The 22,969-nt window shown below is 40.0% G+C and overlaps 1 protein-coding gene across 2 annotated transcripts; it reads right to left on the reverse strand.

Moving 5' to 3' along the window:
* Positions 1-943: 943 nt before the first annotated feature.
* LIPA (lipase A, lysosomal acid type) lies at positions 944-22,424 on the reverse strand. Of its 2 annotated transcripts, XM_073353784.1 has the most exons (11): positions 22,317-22,415; positions 20,487-20,627; positions 19,497-19,608; positions 16,827-16,947; positions 13,910-14,108; positions 12,174-12,283; positions 11,520-11,656; positions 9,101-9,247; positions 6,669-6,740; positions 4,689-4,760; positions 944-2,941 (listed from the first exon to the last, which is right to left on the reverse strand). In XM_073353784.1, the coding sequence occupies exons 2-11, from the start codon at positions 20,555-20,557 to the stop codon at positions 2,708-2,710; spliced, it is 1,275 nt and encodes a 424-aa protein (XP_073209885.1). In that variant the 5' UTR covers positions 20,558-20,627; positions 22,317-22,415; the 3' UTR covers positions 944-2,707. The 2 variants fall into 2 exon arrangements, with proteins under 2 accessions (XP_073209885.1, XP_073209886.1); XM_073353785.1 differs by lacking the exon at positions 20,487-20,627 and having other exon boundaries at positions 22,317-22,424.
* Positions 22,425-22,969: the final 545 nt, after the last annotated feature.

A 22,969-nucleotide genomic window follows, 5' to 3' on the forward strand; every position in this document is an offset into this window, starting at 1 on the left:
TGTCCAGCACGAAGAAGGAGGGGGTGGTACGGAAGATTTTATATCATTTTAAATACAGTACACTCTAGTAGAATCATTTTCCTGCCTCCACCCAGCATATATGGCATGCTTTTTCCCATTCCATGTATTCAAGCACATCCTGCTGCCAGCAGATATACCTCCACAGGAACAGAGGCAGTTGTGGAGTTTATAATCCCTATCCCAGTCCCTGCAAAGAACAGAAACTTTGCAGAGGCTCCTGTGGAACATGGGATGCTGCTTTTGTGCTGCCTCCACTCATGCTGGGACAGCCCAAGGCAGCAACCTAGGGAAAGTTGATAGTTTGTGGACCCAGCTACCCAAATGCTCATTCTCTACTGTACTCACAACATGAACTTGCTGAGTTTAAGATCAAACATGTTCCAAAGGGGGAAACCCTAATGTTCAAATGCAATTTGCAGCTCGTGTTCAGCGTATGGAGACAATAAATGAAATTCATGTTCTCTATCTCAGAGAGTCTTGAGACTAGGCCACTGCATAGCAACATTGTTATTCACTGTATATCAGATTAACAGACAACGGGGTAATGGGATTGTGACTACGAGTATGAAGAAGGAAGCCTTTTCCCCAGGTCACTGGTGTGAGGAGAAGTCATAACCTACTGTATGGAGGCTTAAAAGCCATGTGTTGGGGTCTCAGTCTGGTTCCTGTGAACACGTTATCAAAACTGGCACCCTTCTTGAAAGTCTCACATGAGAAGCCAGAGACTAAATGAACGATCTATTAGCTCTAGAGAGTGACCCTTTCACGACTGGGGTGAAGTGTGCATGGGCGTTTAGTCTGCTACCTTATCCCTACATTGTATCCGTCCTGGACACCTATGTCAATGAAATATTTTTGACAAACATTATATATGCATATGTAAAACTACATGCAACGTAACAGAAAACACCATTCCAAGCTCTGACAGATCATCCTGATTTATTGAAAAATATTTAAAGCATTTATGATCATGCACTGCGATGACAGCTGTCCAAACCATTTCACTCTCTTTCAGAGACTTCCTTTTTAAAGCAACTGAAAGTAATTTAAAGCAAATGCCAATACCAGGAATATAGAGCATAGGGCTCTGTTAGGAGTCACAACTAGGATATTAAGAGCAATTCTTTTAAAAAAAAATTAAAGTACCAGAACTTATAAATGCAAGGGACTCCCTGAGCCTCGATAAGGAGTAAAAAACTCCAAAATTATGGCTTTTTTCTAGTTTATTTACAAAGAATTCGCCACCAAGAGTTTAACATCTAATATTTTCTATATCAAATAGAGGAGGAAGCCAATGGACAAAGGATGGCTTTGTGGTCAGGATTACAGACTGGGACTCTGGAGACCTTGGGTTTAATGCCTGCTCTGCTCTAGAAATCCTATGATCTCCTAGCTCTTCATTGAAGCCGCTGATTATGGATAGAGTTCTAGTGAAAATGGAGGCACAATATACCTGAATTACAGAATTGTTACCTTTGGCCCCTCTGCCAGTACTACATATTTGAGCCTTTTTTTCTAGTGGTTATTAGTGCAAAAAAATAAATTACATACATCTTCCACCCTTTTCACTGCAACTCATAACAAGTAACTGTTACAGAAAGCATTGTTTTCTTTTAACCTGTTTGCTTCTCCCAGCAATTTGCAAGGTCAAACAATAAGTAATAATTCTCATCAGTACTTTGCATTTTAAACAAAGGGTCTTAGTGTAGTTTTACATGAGTGTAACTCCAGTGAAGTCTGGAATAATGCAATAGTGAATCAGACCCAGAATGTGTGACTCCAACTGGCGCTGAAAGCATGCAGTGTCAGCATGGATTCTTCTTGGAGTAATATTAGGAAGAAAGTAAACTGACCGGTTTAGCTGTTAAAATATGGCTAAGTTATGATTAAAGCACAGGAGAAAATAGCTAGGTGTCTTTGGTTCCTGTGCTGCCAGTGTTAAACTGTCACTGTATGAGCAAGAGCACTACTAAAAGGTTTGGAAAGATCTACAGTAGAACCTCAGAGTTATGAACACCAGATTTATGAACTGACCAGTCAACCACACACCTCATTTGGAACCAGAATTACACAGTCAGGCAACAGCAGAGACCAAAAAAAAAAAAAAAAGTACAGTACTGTGTTAAACAAACTACTAAAAAAAATAAAGGGAAAGCAGCATTTTTCTTCTGCATAGTAAAGTTTCAAGCTGTATTGAATCAATGTATAGTTATAAACTTTTGAAATAACAACCATAACGTTTTGTTCAGAGTTATAAACAATGTCCAATCCCAAGGTGTTGGTAACTGAGGTTCTACTGTATTTGATTTTCAAACCCATGTTAATATTTTATTCAGGGGCAAGTGCTTATCTTTTGAACTTTCAGGCTGCTGACATGCAAAGTGGGTTAATTTGTCTTTTTAAAACCTATTTTAAATCCATGCAGATTTATTGATATTTCCTCTAGGCAAAGGCACATTATTGTTTTCTGACAGTATTACCACATTGCATGAAGCCAGCAAGATAGGAAAGGGACTGTAAGAATGAAAGAAATAACACTGTTTACATTGAAAATAGATATTAATCCAAACCAGTAGTCATTATTGGCATTTTTAAAGGCATTATAAATAAAGATGTGGTGCTATTGCCATGACAACACCACACATTCCAAGAGAGGCATTTAGCAAGATTTTAACCCCACACAGTTTTACAGATATGTGCTCATCTCGTTAATGATTTCTTTATACATGCGATGGGGTGCGTCGAGACCCCAGATGAAATCCAGATGTTCCCATTCAGGAATGTGTTTGTGGTAAACCAGATTAGTGACTTGAGTGAGCAACATGCCAACATCCTTCCAGTCTGCAAGCCAGTCATGTCCACCAGTCCACAGTACAGTTGGCACAGTCATATCTTTTACTTTGTAGAATGGAGGAGTAGACTATGGGAGGGGACGGGGAGAAAAAGATTGCAATCTTTTAAAAATGAAAGCATATATACAAAAAAAACAACTCTGGCTTTAGAAAGAGCCCATCTGCTAAATGGGTTGTCTAGCAGTACTGCAATGTATTAGCAAATGCAAGAGGATAGAAGAAGTCAGAATCCTAGCCCTTCCCTTTCTTTGCTCTGGAGCAGCAGTCAATTCAAGAGAAGCCCTGACTAACTCCATGTTAAAACCTGCTCAGTAGGAAGAATGAGGTTTTTGGACATTGCAAGGTAATGTTGGATGAGTTATGTGTGCAAAGAGTCTACCATGTAAAATTTTAATCCCAAACTGGCTTTTATAGGTCACTATTACACTGAAAGTAAAATTACACCTACCAACGAGTCTGCATGTTTCTAGTCTGTATTGCACTGCTCAAGCTAGGATTACTGCAAGAGATTACAGTCACAGTAAAGCAAAAGAAGGGTAAACTTTTAATTCTATGCACAAAGATCTAGAAAACAATTTGATATCCAAATGAAGCTACAGGGGGGATTTAAGTAGGCTGAAGTTTGGCCAGGGCAGCATAATTAACCCTATACAACTCTAATGATCTCACAGCACTTCTCACTAATAATCTAAAAACAGTCAGGCCTAAAGATGAGCAAATAAGTGATTTTTCAACTGAAGGGCCACACCAAAAACTCTGGGGAGGGCAGGGGGGATTGGTTTATTTCTAACTACAGATTATTTTTTTCACATTTTCACTAAAGTGAAAGAAGTTTAAAAACAAAATTGTTTCAGACTAAAACACACCCTAAAACTAAAATGCTAAAATGAAATTTTTGTATTTTTTTTGTTTTATCCTTTTTTAAAATATGTAGATATATTTCAAAACGAAAAAAGTCAAAACATTTCAGAATGGCCAAAATGAATGGGTTTGACATTTTCAAAATAAATTCTCTCCTTTTGGCTGAAAATATTTCCAAATTTATGAATACTTTCAGTGCCCCCTAAATGCATTTTTTTTTTTTTTTGGTGAATATACTATTCACTGAAAAACCTGCACCCAACTCCAGACAAGACCTTGGTTAAGATCTATTTACTGCACCTCTTGCAACAAAGTATCACCCCATTTCATATCTGAAGCACTGACTCTGTACTTGGAGACAACAGTGCCACCTTATGTCTAATAATTTCCTAGCGCCTATATCAGGGGTGGCCAACCTGTGGCTCCAGAGCCACATACAGCTCTTCAGAAGTTAATATGCGGCTCCTTGTACAGGCACCAATTTCAGGGCTGGAGCTATAGGCACCAACTTTCTAATGTGCAGGGAAGTGCTCACTGCTCAACCCCTTCCTGCCCCCTCCCCTGAGCCTACCATGCCCTCGCTCCTCCCACTCCCCCTGCGAGCCTCTTGCACGCCACAAAACAGCTGATTGGGAGGTGTGGGGAGGGAGCAGGAGCTGCTGATCGGCGGGGCTGCTGGTGGGTGGGAGGTGCTCGGAGCAGGGGCGGGAGCCAATGTGGGGGATGCTGACGTATTACTGACGCTCTTTGGCAATGTACATTTGTAAATTCTGGCTCCTTCTCAGCTCAGGTTGGCCACCCCTGCCTGGCCTGTATGTTTGCATCCCAGCTGCAGGTCCCTGCTTAATTTGCAAGGCCTCACTAGATCACAGCCTGATATGGTCTCCGGGCAGTTTTTGAAGGTTTCTTTTTTGTTTCTCAAGGATTGTAAGACTTCCATTAAAATTTCTTTACCTGATTATAGTGAGCCAAATTTGCAGCCTTGCTTCCCCAGTCATAAGCTTTGAGTTCCCCAGATTTAACGGCCTAAAACATAAATATTCACACAAAAACATGAAGGTCAGTGTCTGCACTCAGGAATTGTAAAGAAAGAACAAGATGGTTAGTTGGAGAACTGCCTTAATCCTGTGTGATTAAATTCAAAACCAAAGAACACACCACAGGGAGAGGAGGTACTGTTTTACCTATACAATGAGACAAAGATAACTGGAGCAAAGGAAAGCCAAATTGATTATAGCCTTTGTTCTTCTACAATATTCATTCTACTATTCCCACACCCCCTTCCCTCTACCATTCCCATGCCCACTTCTTCTCCACAAGGTGTCTTAGATCTCACATTTTCACCTACAGATTATGGCCAGAAGCAGGAACAGACACCATGTACTGAAATGGAATAAAGAATTTTATTAAGTAATACACAGGTGGCCAGATTTTTAAAAAGATAAACATCCAATTGTGCTGGATTTAATCCAAACTGGGGGTTGCACATGCATATTGGTCTGTATATTTCAGAAAATCTGGCTCAGTGCCTGCAGGTCACTATTTAAGCAGTAAAGATTTGTTCCTCCAAAGCTGTTGTTTTGGTGCATTTGCATTGCAGCAAAGCAACAATGAATTCATGTCACACAAAGCCATCTTAGCCATTTTGGGAACAAGAAAACTTAGCCAGTTCTGGGAACAAGAATGGATCATAGCACAAAAAAAAAAAAAAAAAATCCAGGCCAACCACTCAGGCGCTTGTTAAAAGCCCTTGTTGGAGTTGGAGGGGTCGGGGGAAGGGGAAGGGAGATGATCTCTGGTAAGCTTTTTGGCATGCATGCTAGGTTCTTTTAATTGTTTTCAGTATGTTTTATCTATAATGCTTTCACCTTAAGAATAAAATATGCTTGCTTAGACAGGGCTGCACGGTAACAATTAATCTGTAAAGCAATTAATCTGTTCAAAGCCTTCGGAGAGAAAGCAGCACACATGCAGGCCTGTTAAGGCAGCCTGTCTAGCTGGGGAATTCACAGTGTAGCAGCGTTGAAGTACCCCAGTCAGCACGGAAAGAGATGTGAGTCTCTGCCAGAGGTGGACAATTGAGCAGCCGGGAGCCTAGAAGGGGTGCCCTTACTGGACCATGGAGGACAAATACAGGTGCAGTTGCCCTGAACTCTGACAACCACATAAATGGAGTTTTCCTTTAAAACTTACTTAGTACTGTTTACAGTCCAAAAGTTTTCAGAAACAGCAGTCTAAGAAACATGAATCTTTAAAACCAGCTTTCTGTATGAGCCTCTCCCCACTTCATTCCAGGCCCGATACCTAACCCATGGAAGCTCAAAGTACACTTCCCAGACCAACACACACTTTGTGTAGACAACCAGGTTGACTCTAAGATTGTATCTTACTTTCAAGCACCTATGCAGGGACCAGCAGATGCTGATTCCACAAGAAATCTCTTCCCGCAGCACAGGAGTACAGCACCTGCTTTATACCACTGAGATACAGCCACTAAATTAATTGCAAGTATGTGGACTGCAAAGTGTAAAAAAAACCCTACTGTAACTATCCACAATTTGTCCACTGGCCCTGCTACAGTATGCAGCTCATGGTCAGAAACCAAGGTTACTGAAGGAGAATCAAATGTTTGTTATAGCAACTTGATCTCTGATATGGTAGTTTAAAAAGCAGGCAGAAATACTGTCTGCTGATCTGAAGCACCTATTATTTTGCACTCATGCAAAAATATATGCTGCATCAAAAGGGAAATTTTAAAAAGTTTCCCTTGCAGTGATTAATACCTGCTGTTCTGACTTTCTCCTTAGTAGTCCCAGAGTCTTCTCAAAGTTGTGCTATCATGGGATCATTTTGACATTTTTACCCCTATTTCACTGACAGCAGTATTTTATAAACAAGTTAGGTCAACAGGCACTTTAGATTCAGAAGCTCTACCTGGGTCCAATGGATCATGTTTTGTACAGATGTCCCAGCAGGGCAGTGTGTTGAATACACGTCGACTCGGCTCTGCAACAGCAACATAGTTTATCACAATTTTCATCTATTAATATGCATCAGTTCCATCCTTTATTGCTTTTTGCACAACTGAATAGAGTAAGTTAAGAGTAGACTAGTATACGCAAACTGGATAGGATGCTTAAGCCTTGCCATTAATTGGATAACATTGTCAACTTAGTTTAAAACTAAAGTTTGATCTAAAGCTGATGTTTTATTTTACCTTAAAATTACACTTTAAAAAAAAAAAACCACCAAGAAACTGAATCTGACTAGGAATGTTTCAATGTTTTGGTCTGAGTTTTTTCCAAAAAACAAAAACCAAAGCATGGTTGTAAAGGAAGAGATGTAAGCCTTCTCCTAACACATTGAAAAAAACAAGGAGAATAGTATTGCTTAAGTTACTAGAAGCAAAAGTGAAACTAACCAATCTAGCTTTGTTTCCCAGCTGACTAAAAAGCAAACTAAATTTAGAAAAAACACTTCAGTTTTAATAGTCTATGGTGTCCTTAATACAAGGATTTTGTCATAAATATTGACTTTAAACTGGACAGTGATATGCATGAGTAATTTTTATATCAATTTACAAGTTTAAAAATTTTAATGTTAGCAAAAGCGTTCCAAGCTCTTCTAACTTTTAAATGCCTCCCTACACTATACTAGTTTTGACCTGCTGTTCAACCTACTTCTACTAATGTAGACTGTTGCTCCAAATAAGCTTCATTTATTTTCAGTTTAAAAATACTGTCTCCTGAAAGCTGAATCCTCAGACAAAGTAAAGTATTACCCAAATTTAGAACTATGCAAAATTGTATGGGGAGTGGGAAATTCTGCACACAAAAATTAGCATTTTCCCTGTTTCATATAAATTATGCCATATTCAGATTTTCAATCAAAAAAAATTTTTTTAATTGAGGGTGAAATCCTGGACCTATTGAAGTTAATGACAAGACATCAGTTGGGCCACGTTTCAAATTGTGATTTTGCCCAAATAGTTATTTTGTGACAGAAGAAATGATTTTGAAGATTTTCCCCACAATATTTTAGTGCAGTTGCATGGAAAAGCAAAAACTTAACATTGAAGTTAAAGTTTTGTTGGGAATATTTTGCACAATCTCCCCCATATGAGTGTCCCCATTTCATTGCTCTTTCAGGTGGCTTGATCCCACTAGAATGGCCAGTCAGATTTGCACTCACTCTCTCCATGACCAAACCCAAAGCTCCTTATGTCTATTAGAACATAAAAGCGACCATACTGGGTCAGACCAAAGTTCCATCTAGATATTGTATCCAGTATCCTGTCTTCTGACAGTGGCCAATGCTAGGTGCCCCAGAGGGAATGAACAGAACAGGTAATCATCAAGTGATCCATCCCCTATTGCCCATTCCCAGCTTCTGGCAAACAGAGGCTAGATACACCATCCCTGCCCATTGTATTCTTACTATTGTGTCCCGACCACTGCCCCCAGCTTACAGTACTACTCCACAAACCAATTCTAAAAAGTGGCATTGTGGGATTCCATGTTTATGGTCTGTCACAGATGTCCAGAGCAATGTAGAGAGATGTTCTGCTATTTGGTGTTTTTTGTTGGGTTTTTAAACAAAAACCCAACTCTGGAAACTCAACCTTGAGACTGGAAATTTCAAGCTGGATTCTTTCCTTCTGAAGTTTTATCACCAGCAACAAAAGGTTCCGCAGGCCAAATTATGCCCTCATCAAAACATACATCCCTTCAGTCTTTAAATTGCATCTTCAGCGACACCTCCACAACATTTCCTCCAATGCATTTGTACAGGTGTAACCGATTAGGACGTGGTAGACAATTTTTTACAAAATTGCTTTTCAGACTAGAAATGCACTTAACCAATTTGTCCACAACACACCTGCACTGTCTCCTGTGCTTCAATCTTCGTTTGGAACACAGAACAGCTACAGACTTTTAAACTGTACAAATTGACTCCTAGAAAAACAACTGCATATGTCCACTATGAGATCTGGAAATCTCAGCAGCTCTTGCACATGGATACATCCCAAGCTGTGAAGTCTAATTTTTACTTCTCCCTTCTCTCCATGTTCTATACCATTAATTCTCTTCACCATCTATCCATCTTACCCATGTTCTTCCCACAAAGTACAAAAAAATTGTTTCATCTTTTCAATCCATTTTTAAATTTAGTTCTATGTACTTTATCAACTGGACTGTGCAGCTGGACTCCTGTCCACAGCAAGAAAAGATACTCATTCAATCTCTCAAGAACTAGAAGGTATTAAACTTCTTTTAAGGTACATATGGAGTATAAACACTCTTAGATCATAGTCTATACTCTTAAAAGTCACAAGGAGATGATTGCTAGGTGTATACAGAACATACCATGTTTAAGTTTTTCTCATCAAAACCACATATAAGAAAGAAGAAATTGCCACAAAGGTCATCCAGTAATCTGTGGGTACAAACATGAGTGGCAAGCCACTTCAGCAATGAACTCTGGGGAAGGAATTGCTTCTTTCCAAACATATCCTGCAAAATAATAAGCAAATACACATAACAGAAGGCTATTTACTTTTACTCATACTTTAGCTTTCTTGGGATAACTACTTCAATTCATAAAAGAAAGATTAAGAATGTTTCTCATTACACTCCATGTGTGCCTAGATCAGAGGTGAGCAACCTTTCAGAAGTGGTGTGCCGAGTCTTCATTTATTCACTCTAATTTAAGGTTTTGCGTGCCAGTAACACATTTTAACGTTTTTAGAAGGCCTCTTTCTATAAGTCTATAATATATAACTAAACTATTGTTGTATGTAAAGTAAACAAGGTTTTTAAAATATTTAAGAAGCTTCATTTAAAATTAAATTAAAATGCAGAGCCCCCCGGACTGGTGGCCAGGACCCAGGCAGTGTGAGTGCCACTGAAAATCAGCTTGTGTGCCGCCTTTGGCACGCGTGCCATAGGTTGCCTACCCCGGCCTAGATCATTACTCTGTAGCGAAATATATAATTAGTACCTTTGCTATCAAGTTAAGAACAGAATAAATTATTCATGGCTACCCAAAGAAAATCCATGAAAATTCCAATTTTTTAAAAAGTTTTATATTCATTATGTCAGAGAGGGCATGTCAGATTTCTGCTAAAGGTTAAATACTTTAAGCTACATCTGCTTAAATTGGGATGCTTGATATTTGAAGCTTCCTCAATTCAAACGATGTGAATAAAACCAAGCTTGCATTGTGGTGGCAGTTTCCTCTTGCAAGATATTTTTAAAAAGTCCAAGGGTTTGAACATGATCTACAGAGTGCTTTTTACTCACACTGACACAGCACAAAGTCGATGACTTATCCACTAGTTTATGGTTTATTGGGTGGTTCCACAATAGCTCACTGTGCAAGTCACTGTGACTGGGTCAAGTTTCACAGCACCATGTGAACAGGTGCATTTTTCTATCAAATAAAAGCCTCTTAACTGGGGACACTGATCAGCCTATTATTCTAACGAAGCAGCCACCTTCACTATGAGAAGAGGAACAGAGTGAGCTGGCAGGTGTTATTTGGCCTCATCTCTATCTGTCTGAGGGGAGAAGGAGAGCCAGTGGCAGTTACAATACACAAAAATATCTATTCATGTCCTACGGTTAGAAAAGGTGCATTACGCCTAACAGAGATAAGGTGACACTTCCAATATCTAAAACCTCCTCTGCCAGAACTCACATGGCTCCCCCTCCTTCTCCCACCAAAGGATAGCTGGGTGGATGGAGGTGGGCAGTCCAGCCCCTATACACAGCAGCTAGTGAACATCTTCACTGTATCCTCCTTCTGTTTCTTCTCACTCTTTGTTTGGCAACTTGTGTGAAAAATAAGAATTTAGAATTTCAAGTCTGAAAAAGCACCATAGTATTTTTTACCAGCCCAACTCTCCTTAATGGGATCAGCATTTATGCTAATACTCGCCTGCCCAAGAAGCAGGCATTAGACTAAACAGGGTCTCTAGGAGCCATACCAATTTAACGGAGTGGAACATGTGAGTTTATCAATGGAAAAATCTATATAAAGACTGAAGTACACAGAGGTGATTGCTAAATAAATCTGCAGAAACTGATGACAAATGGAAAATATTCTATATAAAGGAAGAAAGGATATCACATGACCCTACTGACATTGACTAATTTATATATACCAGTCATGGCTTTTTGGAAACACAAGTCCTAGAACCATGTGCAAATGAGTAAATGGAATACTAATGCTTTCAGGTTAAGCCCTGTTTATAAGATACATTTTAAGTTTTAACTTTCCCCTAGCTTCTCCTGTCTTGTATTTAAATTTCTCAGCCTGCTGGTTCAATTCTCCCATTTTGAAGACTTTCAACATCCTTGTGTATGGTACAAAGATAAACAGTGTTTTCAGATAGCATGTGATCCATCATCATCAAAACAAATGTCTGCTTTTACATTATTACTCACTTTTTTTTTTTTTTAATGTGGAACATGGAGCGCAGTGGGCAGCATCAAATACATTTTGTGGTCACTGGGGCAAATTCTACTCTCAATTACGCAGTTATCAATACAGAAAACCATCACAGAGCAACTCTAGACATATACTGATACAAAGTCAAAATTTGGCTTAGAACTCATGTTGTGCATGTTAATCTTCTGTACAAGTGTGTATATCGCAAGAGAGGCACATTCATATGCATTAAGTCTACACGCAGTTTTATTTATATTCTCTACTAAAACCATTTTAAATGGGAAAGAAATACTCATTTAGGTTTAAAACAAATATCTTGACTAAAATACATACCTTGAGCAGCAGCTCTGGAAGCACTCCAAGTTTTGTCAGAGGGCTAGTGGAGAACTTGATTGTGGCTACAGGTGCCAATGCAAAAAACATTTTTATTTTCTTAGCCAGCTCCGGCATAGTTGAAAATGCGATGAAAGCTGTAAAAAAAAAAAAAAAAGACTGCTTAAGACAATATTTGACAGAAACTAAATCAGATTTTTAGCTAGGGCATGATTTCATTACAGAGTATGTTTTAAGTAGTATGTTTTAAGTTCTGAATTTGGAAATTGTGTATGTGTTTAGAGAACAATTTGAATTAGTATCAGTCCTGTATTTCTTTAAATACTGGTTTGGTTAATTAAAGGTTGACCTGAGCATCAAATTCTAGCTGGAGTGATGAATCTATGATTTTTCATATACACTTTCACAACTCTTTAGAATATTTGTTTTTACATAAATTGGATGAATAACATAGTCTATTAGCTTAATTTACTGTTTTATACGTTTTCACTTCAAATAAATAGGTGAAAGTTAATTCTCTAGCCTTTTAGTTCTAATGAGGATACAAAACAAACTGTACTAGTAAATCCGTATTTTATTATTATTTAACCAAAAGTGTGCAAATCTCTCTTTTAAAACAATGTATTTAAGTTAAATTAAAATGTCTTAACATACCTATAGTGGTACCCTGTGAATGGCCAATGTAATAGATTTTCTCCTGTCCAGTTTTATTCACAATAAAGTTTATAGTGGCAGGAAGGTCGTATTTAGCCATTTCATCAAAACTATAACATAAAGACAAGAAGATGGCTATATAAATAAAGCTATAAAATTTCCATATCAACATACACAGAGTAGAACTATTGAATGGAACTTTAGTACATTGAAGATTAGTCAGATAAGAATGAACAAAAACTTCCAAAGGTTGATTCCAAACAGCCAAACTCTGACCAAGATTCACTTAGGGCTTGATCCTGCACCACACAAGCCAATGGGAATTTTCTCATTGATTTCAATGAAGGCAGGATCAGGCCATTATAGCAAATTTATAGTTCCCCACACTATTAGCACATATATAACCAAGATAAAAAATTGGAGTGGCACAATCTTGTTTAATCTGTTACTGAAGTGGGGTAGTTGACAGAGCATAAGAACAGCCATACTGGGTCAGATCAAAGGTCCATCTAGCCCAGTACCCTTGTCTTCCGACAGTGGCCAATGCCAGGTGCCCCAGAGGGAATGAACAGAACAGGTAATCAAGTGATCCATCCAGTCACCCATTTCCAGCTTTTGGCAAACAGAGGCTAGGGACACCATCCCTGCCCATCCTGACTAATAGCCATTGATGGACCTACCCTCCATGAACCTATCTAGTTCTTTTTTTAACCTGTTATAGTCTTGGCCTTCACAACATCCTCTGGCAAGGAGTTCCACAGGTTGACTGTGCACTATGTGAAGAAATACTTCCTTTTGTTTGTTTTAAATCTGCTGCCTATTAATTTCATTTGGTGATCTCTAGTTCTTGTGTTATGAGGAGTAAATAACACTTCCTTATTTACTTTCTCCACACCAGTCATGACTTTTAGACCTCTTTTATATCCCCCCTTAGTTGTCTCTTTCCCAAGTTGAAAAGTCCCAGTTTTATTAATCTCTCCTTATATGCCAGCCATTCCATCCCCTAATCATTTTTTGTTGCCCTTTTCCTCAACCTTTTCCAATTCCAATATATCTTCTTTGAGATTGGGTGAGAGCAGGGTGAAGTTTTTCAGATGAACAGTTTATTTGCCCAAAAAATGCAGATTTGGCCAAAGAAATTTCAAGGGAAGGGATGGGAGGGAGTCCTGGCTATGGGGTATTCAGGGTGGGGCGTGTCTCAATCTCCTCTCTTGAAGCTGTCTCACTTTTTTATACAAAGTGCATGAATAGTCATTGGGCCAGACAGAGAGCAGGAGAGAGAATGACTATATCCCCAGTGGTTGAAGGAAAAGACCTGGGTTCCAGTCCCTGCTCCCCAGCAGGAATTCAAACCTGAGTCTCCCACATACAAAAACAATGTCTTGACCACTGGGCTAAGGGGGAAACCCTACTGCCTTGGCTGTGAATTGAAACCTTCGTTTCCTTTTATTTTTTAAAAATGCCTGGAAACAAATCGTTTCATTCAACCCAAAAGGAAATTTTTCCTATTTTTTCAATTCACCAAAAATTCAAAAAGTGTTTCAGTTTGACCCAAACCAACCTCTACTCTCTCGGCTCCAAGAACTTCCAGGAAACCAAAAATTCAGTGATCGGCACAGCGCTAATAGTGGGGGCATGGTATCATGGAGGAAATGAGGGAAGGAAAGGAATGGTTCCTGTTGACAGCATGTATAACATGTAATAAACAGCACTCCTCAGAAATGAGATCCAGCTACCTGAAAACCCAGAATTCCTCTTGCTTCTCTGTATAGTGTTTATGCTTTCTGGACCAAGTGTTCCCCCTGCTGTTTCCCATCCAAACATCATAGCCAGCATCTGCCAGCATAAAGCCCAGGCTGTTGTTGTCCAAATTTGTGATCCAGTTACTACCATCTGCAAGAAAACCATGCTGCAGAAAAACAGCGGGCTTGGGACCTGAAAGATAAAGCATGTTATGTAGTTAAAAATCAAAGCTTCATGTTCTCCTGGCACTGAACTCCTGACACAAATTCTAGTGAGTATTCAATATTTGCTTCATATCTATATTTGAGTGGTTAAGCTATAGGACTGTAAGATGAGCAGCCTTTATGATACTCATGTCTTAAATTCATGCACTGTAATCTTCCACAATAGCAGGTTTTTAAAGAAAAAGTTATTTTATTCTTGTTATGGGTTTAAAAACATTACATTAGGTTCTTAAGCAAAAGCAAGAGCAAAATACCCTAGTATTTCACACACACCCAAAAGCAGAGAGAAAAGCAGGAACTACTGCAAGAACATAGAGTGCTATTTATAAGAGGTCTGATCCTGAAGGCATGCTAGCTTTTCTTCATTGTCCTTACTCCCATCCTCTTCCCACAAGGCCGTAGAAGGCATTCTTATAGGTGAACTCCAGGGATCAGGCTTTTCAGGCTAAAACAATGACAAACTAAGATGGTGTACCACTGTCTTTAGCATCAGATCCCCTTCCACTTTGTATCAACATTAACATCTGCTGCAGGTTCTCAGAATGCGTAGGAGCATGGGAATGGAAACTGGGAATGGAAGGTGAACTTACTTTAATACCTTCCATTCATGTATGGATGTTGATTTTTAGCACTCATTAACAAACTGAAAGTCATTGCCATTTTTCTTTTTAACTCAACAAAATTTCCCTTACAGTTTTTGCAGCTGTGAAACTGTAGACTGTTGTGGACTTTCACTTCAAAAGATAATGTCATACATAACAGCAATTAATCCCATTCACATTTCTCAGATATTGCAACAGAAACATTATGAAATATGTGCCCTATGAATTCTGTCAGCAGTAAATATACACTGTTTGGGAAAAGATACCAGGTCCATAACAGCTTGAAGTCAACATGAACTTTGAAGTCTTCATTCTTCTTCTAGGGGATCCTACTTGACAAAAATTGCTCAGTAATCCTTGTTTTTAAAAAATTAAAAGTATTTTACAAAACATGAACTTTGATACTGCTTCCTCCTTCACCTCCTCATCACTCTTTTGAGACAGGAAACTTCACTCTATTTGCTTATGTTACAGATGAAAGATTCAATAAAAAAAACCTACAGAAGCATAATCTATCTTCACTTTGTAGATTTCTCAGGATTTTTTAAGCACGAATATAAAACTAGCCAAATTGACTAGCTTGCCTTGTGCACCAAACTGTCTGCCTCTATGCTCTTTGAGATAGTAGTTAGGGCAAACGTGCTTCAGAGAGATCAAATCAACCATTAAGGACAGACAGATTTTTTTGCCTTTGGTAGAAGAGGGTCTTTTGCCATAGTATTTGTTCACACCTGCAATTATAGGATATTAGCTTTTTCCCCCTTCCATAAGATACATATGTATGCATCACACATCTTCACCTTTTTAAACTCCATGGGTTCAGACTCTACCCTCAGATATAAGCATACAACTCCCACTGAAATAAATGATAGATGCATGCATGCCTCAGAGGGCAGAATTTACCCCAAGGGACATTAAACATCATTTGATTCTGGCCGAATTCATCCAATGCTATTCAGATCTACAAGCATATTAGTTTCCACAGCATAATAGTATAGCAGATCTAAGACTGTTTCCTGCACATGCTTCTCTTCTTCCACATCCATTTTAGTCTTATTTTCAAAACATTCTATAGCTTAGGCCTTGCCAGTACCTTTGGCCTCATTCCCTCCTATACACACTCCCACTCTCTACACTTATCCCAAGCTTCTCTTCTGAAAACTCCCTTTGTCTCCTCTTTTGATTTCCCCTCTCCTAATTTTGTGCCTTCTTTCATGCCACTCTTTACGGCTTGGACATCCTTCTCCTTAGTATATGCTGATCATTCTCCTTCCCTGTCAAACACTTCTGAAAGGCAACCACTTCTGGCGAGGCAATAAGCAACAACATCCACTTAGCCCTCTGTCTTGGCTTGGGTGCAGTACAGCTTAAAATATCCAATTTCTTTAGAAACAAGATTTTTTTTTTATTACTACAATATTTTAAGTACTGTAAATAGCTATGTACAATATGGTGCTATAGTAATTATTACTTTGCTTTATAGTTTCTTATAACGACAAGGATGCTAGAATCTAAAATCAAATCAACTTAGTCTAATTCCTATTTCCAGGCAGAAATCAGAAGAGCATTGGGATTTTTGTTTGTGTTTTTTTTTTGTTTGTTTTTTGTTTTGTTGGGGGAGGGGAAGTGTCTTTCTGGTTTGTTTTTCAACAGAAGAGGAATAGGACCTGCCCCTACCTTTAATGTTAGTCAAAGTTTTTAAAACCAAAAAAAGTTTAAAAAATGATATTTTCGCAGACAGACTTTAATACATTCTTACTTTAAAAAAAGTTACCATTTCTCTTATCATAAAATGAGTTTTTTCAGTAAACATAAAATTTCAACACACACACACACAAAAAGTGTCTGAGATCCTGCAAAATACAAACCACTTACAAATTCTGAATTTTGGGGGGAAATCCCCCCCCCCAATAATCTAACCACTCTAACATAGTCTGCACTGTTATTTTCCTTTATAAGTAATTGTAAACCACATAGGTTACCAACATTTTATCCTGGTCAGGTTTATTACAAGAGCTAGCACTCTCTAAATCAAAGTGATCTTTTTCAAGGCTTCCCCTTCTTCAGGCAGAAGTAAATCTTACCCTTCTTCCTCCCATGGCTTTTCTTCCCATGAGGAATTCTGTTAATGCTAAGGATATATCCATCTTCAGTCACCACTTCGTGCTCCTCACTAGGGTAGCCTCTGTAGGTAACAATTTCACTCTGCAAAAAGAAAAACAAAAGCTTTTAATTGAAACTTTTGACATTTTTAATTCATTAATGTCTGTAAAGTGCTTGGAAGTCTTTCCACAGACAACAATATAGAAGTGTGATGTCTCCATTGCTGTGGCTATGTCTGGTAGGTGGCAGAGAGAGACCATCAGGGAAAGGTTTCTTACTAGGTGATGATGTGTTCTCTACCGCACGTGTTTCAGTCACCAACGAGAATTAGGCACCCAACTCCCACTGACTTTCAATAGGAGTTCGGCACTAACAATTCTTGGTGCCTTTGAAATCTCTCTCTTATCTGTCTCAATGTCCAAGCCCTACAGAGAGAGAGCTCCAGATTCTAGTTCGTATCCCAGACTAAAGCTGGTAGTCTATGTCTCCACTATAGAGAAGACACATAGGTCATCTAGTTTGCCACTAACCAGAGGAGACAAAAGTGCTAGAAAAGGGAGCAGGGGAAAGAAGATTGGGACAACAGGATAAAGAAGGGAAAGACTGAAGTGACAGAGAGAAGGACAGACAGACAATACTCACTGAAAAGAGCAAACATCTGTCAATGACAGACAAGTGATGTCACCAAAAATTGTGCTATCAGTGGCAGATGAGGGGATGCATCTGTCTTCTAAAGGGCAAGATTTTTAAAACATTTCAAATATTAGAGGCATGATCCTTACTCTTATTTATCACTCATGGAACCCTATCACACTTAAATACATCATCTAAATGACCCACAACACAGCAGGTTTGAAACAAAATGTTGTATAACAGTGGCTTCAACAAAGTCATTTATATTATGACTTAACCATTGCAGCAAGAACAGGAAAGTTTTGCACACTGTTCAGATACGTGGGTTATGGCTTTTAATGTCCGACACTAATGCTATAAAATAGGACTACTAAACACCATCTCTTCGAAAAACTCACTTCTATTCCATCACTTGCAATTGAGTTAGTTCACAAACCTTTAAAAAAAAAAAAACACTCATTTAGCAGAATCATTTAGAAGATGTGTAAATGCCTAACCAGTACACTGCATGATCCTATTGGCAATAACTCGTTACTATTTTTTTTTTAAAGTGCTCAGAAATATGCTAGGTGTTGTACGGAAAAGGAAAATTCTCTCTTCCCCAAAGAGTTTATAAGCTAGTTTCAGATGTGATGCAACAAGGGAAGGTAACAAAGAGTGTGGGGAAAATGAGAGGAGGGGCAAAGGTGCTGATAAGATCACAAGTAATTAACAGCAAGTCCTTACCCAAGGACAGAAAGAGGGAAAAGCAACAAGAGTGAAAGCAAAGGGGGAGCAAAGCAATTGTCAGGAAAACCTTACTAGGAAAAAGTGGTTTTAATAAGTACGGTTCCTTCTAGCAGTTTTAACTAGAGTGGAGGTAGGGCCAGAGTATGATCTGGTAAAAGGTGTAAAAAGTGGGGTAGCAGAATTTACAGATACAAAATTACTCAAGATAATCGGCTTTGGACCTAACTACCAAGAGTTACAAGATGATCTCACAAAACTGGGAAACTGGGCAACAAAATGGCAGATGAAATTCAATGTTGATAAATGCAAAGTAATGCACATTAGAAAACTTAAGCCCAACTATACATACAAAATGATGGGGTCTAAAATTAGCTGTTGTCACTCAAGGAAGATCTTGGAGTCATTGTGGATAGTTCTCTGAAAACAACTGCTCAATGTGCAGCAGCAGTCAAAGATGATAACAATGTTAGGAAACATTAAAAAAGGGACAGATAAGACAACATAACATTATCATAATGCCACTATATAAATCCATGGTATGCCTACACCTTGAATACTGCGTGCAGTTCTGGTCACCCCATCTCACGAAAAAATATTAGAACTGGAAAATGTACGGAGAAGGGAAACAAATTATTATGGGTGGGGAACAGCTAAAATAAATAAACAAAAATTATTATGGGTGGGGAACAGCTAAATGAGGAGAGATTTAAAAGGTTGGTACTGTTCATCTTGGAAAAAGAAATGACCAAGGGGGAATATGACAGAAGTCTATAAAATCATGACTGATGTGCAGAAAGTGAGAGTGTTATTTACCCTTTTATATAAGACATGAGACAGCATATAGGCCAGAGATATATATTATTTATATATGTTACTTCCTCTACATCTTTCTCACATGCACACCCAAACCCACAATCAATCCACAGCTTTTTTCTATTTGCAAGCAAGGAGGGAGATGGAAACAGAATGTCGCTGACAAGATTCCTGATTAATGTCAGGCGTGTAAACAGGTTAAGCAATTTAAAGAACTAGGTTAGGCACTTTCCCTCTGTTCTTTATTCCAGACCTACAACAAGAGCATTATTCATTAAAGTTTAAATAGGCAAAACACCCTTCCACAGTTAAAGTAATCAGTTTCAAAAGTCAGCATTTTCCCACAGTAAACATACTACAATATCTAAGATAACTAGAGTTATTCACTATATATAGTAACCATATGGTAACAGGTGACAAACAACAATTTTTTTTAAATGGTAGCTATTGAATGAATTTTACAATACATAACTTACAATATTCATAGATGTTTCAGGATCCACATTTCTTCTTCTTCTGACAAATGCTTCTGAACTTACAATTCCTTGGATCAAACATGCCACAATTATAAAGAGCCACATCTTCATTCTGTAGAAATACATTTCTGTATTTATTTGTGTAAGAAAATAAGGCTTTGCAAAAACTACACTGTATAACAAAGAAAAAAAGATTTATGCTGCAAAAGAAAAAAAAAGCGAGACCCTGAGGTTAAGTTGTATGGCTTCTTCTACAGAAGAAATAAATTGGCTGGGGGAGGAAAGGGGGAAAGGAGTAATATACAAAGAGTCACAGTCTACTATAATTGAGAAACTTTTCTGCAGCATTATTTGTTTTCATGAAGACTTCCAGTGGATTTAATACAAATAAATCAAATATTCTTCCCTTCCAAAAATCAACATTTTCTCAAATGGTGATGTAGTGGACCAGAAACAAAAACCATTATAACAGCACATCAATATTAAACAAAGAATGGAGAAATCTGGGCCAACTGTATTAAGCTGCGCATGTACTTCCCTGGATTTGCTCTTATAAAATAACTAAGAAAATCACTACAGTTTTCTTGTGCAAACTGCCCACAAAAGTGTAACCATCTCACATTAGTAATATTCACAATGCTATTCACCTACAGTTATATCCAGCCCTGACTTACCCATCTCACAGCATCCAATGCTATTAAGCTTAACTTGCCAAAAAAAAAACCAAAACAAACACTCAAAAACAGGTTTCAGAGTAACAGCCGTGTTAGTCTGTATTCACAAAAAGAAAAGGAGTACTTGTGGCACCTTAGAGACTAACCAATTTATTTGAGCAGAAGCTTTCGTGAGCTACAGTTCACTTCATCGGATGCATGCATGAAGTGAGCTGTAGCTCATGAAACCTTATGGTCAAATAAATTGGTTAGTCTCTAAGGTGCCACAAGTACTCAAAAAACAGACTTTGGGGAGGGGAGGGAGATATGTACTCACAGAATAACAAGGAAACAGCAGCTCCTGCCACTGTTAAAAACCTTTCTTTCCCTTTCCCCTTTACACCTCATAAGCACTTCTCAGAGGAGGTAAAGGACCAAAAGGCTCAGGGACCACTGATGCGACCAGATATTTTTATTACTAAAAAAAAAAAAAAAAAAAAAAAAAAAAAAAGGTGGCCGTTAATGGTTTATAAACTTTATTTTTTTCCCCTTCCAACTGTCTCATGTTATTTTTCCCATGGGTAGCATATAACATATAAAAACCTGTGAGAAGGAGCCCCACGAAAGCTTACGCTCAAATAAATCTGTTAGTCTCTAATGTGCCACAAGTACTCATGTTCTTTTTGCGGATACAGACTAACACAACTGCTACTCTGAAAACAGCCTAAGTGGCTCCCACACCAATAACTTCATTGACAAGAAGGAATCAAGGTGACTGAGGTAATATATTTTATTGGACCAACTTCTGTTGGTGAGAGAAAAGCTTTCGAGCTTCCCAGAATTCTTCTTTTGGTCTGGGAAATTTAGAGTGTCCCAGCTAAATACAATGTGGAACAGACTGTTTAGTATAACTAGTTAACACATTTCATGGGACTGTTCATCTTGAAATCTGTTAACTACTCATGCTAAACAGAACAGCAGTACTTGTGGCACCTTAGACACTAACAAATTTATTTGAGCATAAGCTTTAGTGGGCTACAGCCCACTTCATCGGATGCATGCAGTGGAAAATACAGTAGGACGATATTATTGGGTGTATGATAATACCCATTGTTTCATGTTCTCTGTGTATATAAAATCGTCCTTCTGTATTTTCCACTGCATGCATCCGATGAAGTGGCCTGTAGCCCACAAAAGCTTATGCTCAAATAAATTTGTTAGTCTCTAAAGTGCCACAAGTACTCCTGTTCTTTTTGCAGATAGAGACTAACACAGCTGCTACTCTGAAACCGGTCACGCTAAACAGTTTGTTCCCTTTAGCTGACACACTCTTCCCAGAGCTGAAGAAGAGCTCTGTGTAAACTCAAAAGCTTTTCTCTCTCACCAACAGAAGCTGGTGCAATAAAATTACCTACCTTGTCTTTCTAATCTCCTAGGACCAACACAGCTACAGCAATAGGACATACAAGAATCAAGACAGAATTCAGTGCAACACCTTCAAGAGTCAGAGATTTAGCAATATTCATGGCATCTCTAAAGCAGGGGTTGTCAAACTGGGGGTCGGGACCCCTCGGGGTCACAAGGTTATTACAGGGGGGTCGCGTGCTGTCAGCCTCCACCCCAAACCCCGCTGTGCATCCAGTTCCCTCATCTATAAAATGGGGATTAATACCTACAAGAAGGGGGGCCCATTTAAGTACTTTCGAGAGGAGGGGGAAGCCACACAACTGTGACCCCAAGAGGAGGCAGGCTGTCCGCTATCAGCATTAATTTATTATTCGCCCTGGGGTAGCACTTGAGGTCGAGGATCAGACATAGTTCAGGCCCCCAGCGTGCTAGGTGCGGTACAAACATCTGAACAACAATCCTACGACACAGCACAGAGAAACAGGAAGCCGCCTCGAGCGCCCCGGCCCTCGGGAAGCGAGGGCACAACTAGAGCTAGGCACTAAAAGAACGGCAGGGGCCAGCGCTGGTTCCCCCGGGGGAGTCAGCTCCGGGCCTCACGGCGCCCTACGAACACGGATCCCAGCGCCCTGCCACCCGCCAAGTCTCTTGCCAGCGTCACCGCCCGCCCCGCCCCGCCCCGCTCCGCTCCGGCCGGCCGCCGCGGCGGCAGATGTGCAGGGAGGGCGCGCGGGTGGAGCCAGGCAGCGGCCGCACTGACCTGAGCGGAGGCTGCGGCGGAGCGCGCCGGCCGGGCTGCCGGGGACTCGCAAGGGGCCGCGCGGCTGCTGCTGGCGGCGGGGCTGCTGCGCGCGACAGACGCGACGGGGGGGGGGCGCTTCGCTAGCACCGCCCAACCCTGCCGGCCTCCTCAGACCACGCCGCGGCGCCAATCAGCGGCTTCGAGAGCAGGGGTCGCCCCGCCTGCCTCCCTCTCTCCCCGCCCCGTCCAGCTCGGCCTTGGGCCTGGGGGGCGGGGGCCGGTTGGGCTGAGAGCTGGAGTGGAGGCTGCTGCAGGGACAGGGGTAGTAACAACAGCCTTGCTCCCGCCACACCTGCCAAACTAATTCCATCCCCCTGCCGCCCAACACCCCCCCACACACACTGCACCCACCAATCCCATCCCCCTGCCGCCCAACACCCCCCCACACACACTGCACCCACCAATCCCATCCCCCTGCCGCCCAACACCCCCCCACACACACTGCACCCACCAATCCCATCCCCCTGCAGCCCAGCACCCTCCCACACACACACTGCACCCACCAATCCCATCCCCCTGCAGCCCAGCACCCCCCCACACACACACTGCACCCACCAATCCCATCCCCCTGCCGCCCAACACCCCCACACACACACTGCACCCACCAATCC

Source organism: Lepidochelys kempii, chromosome 7 (assembly GCF_965140265.1).
Source record: "Lepidochelys kempii isolate rLepKem1 chromosome 7, rLepKem1.hap2, whole genome shotgun sequence".
Classification (NCBI taxonomy): Eukaryota; Metazoa; Chordata; order Testudines; family Cheloniidae; genus Lepidochelys; species Lepidochelys kempii.

Excerpts from the sequence above, each read along its gene's own strand:
- LIPA (XM_073353784.1), bottom strand. The coding sequence starts at position 20,557 with ATGAGGTGTAAAGGGGAAAGGGAAAGAAAGGTTTTTAACAGTGGCAGG. Across the intron at positions 19,609-20,486 it reads TGCTGTTTCCTTGTTATTCT|AATGAAGATGTGGCTCTTTA; the intron begins GTGAGTACATAT and ends GTATTTCTACAG. Across the intron at positions 11,657-12,173 it reads TTCACAGGGTACCACTATAG|CTTTCATCGCATTTTCAACT; the intron begins GTATGTTAAGAC and ends TTTTTTTTACAG.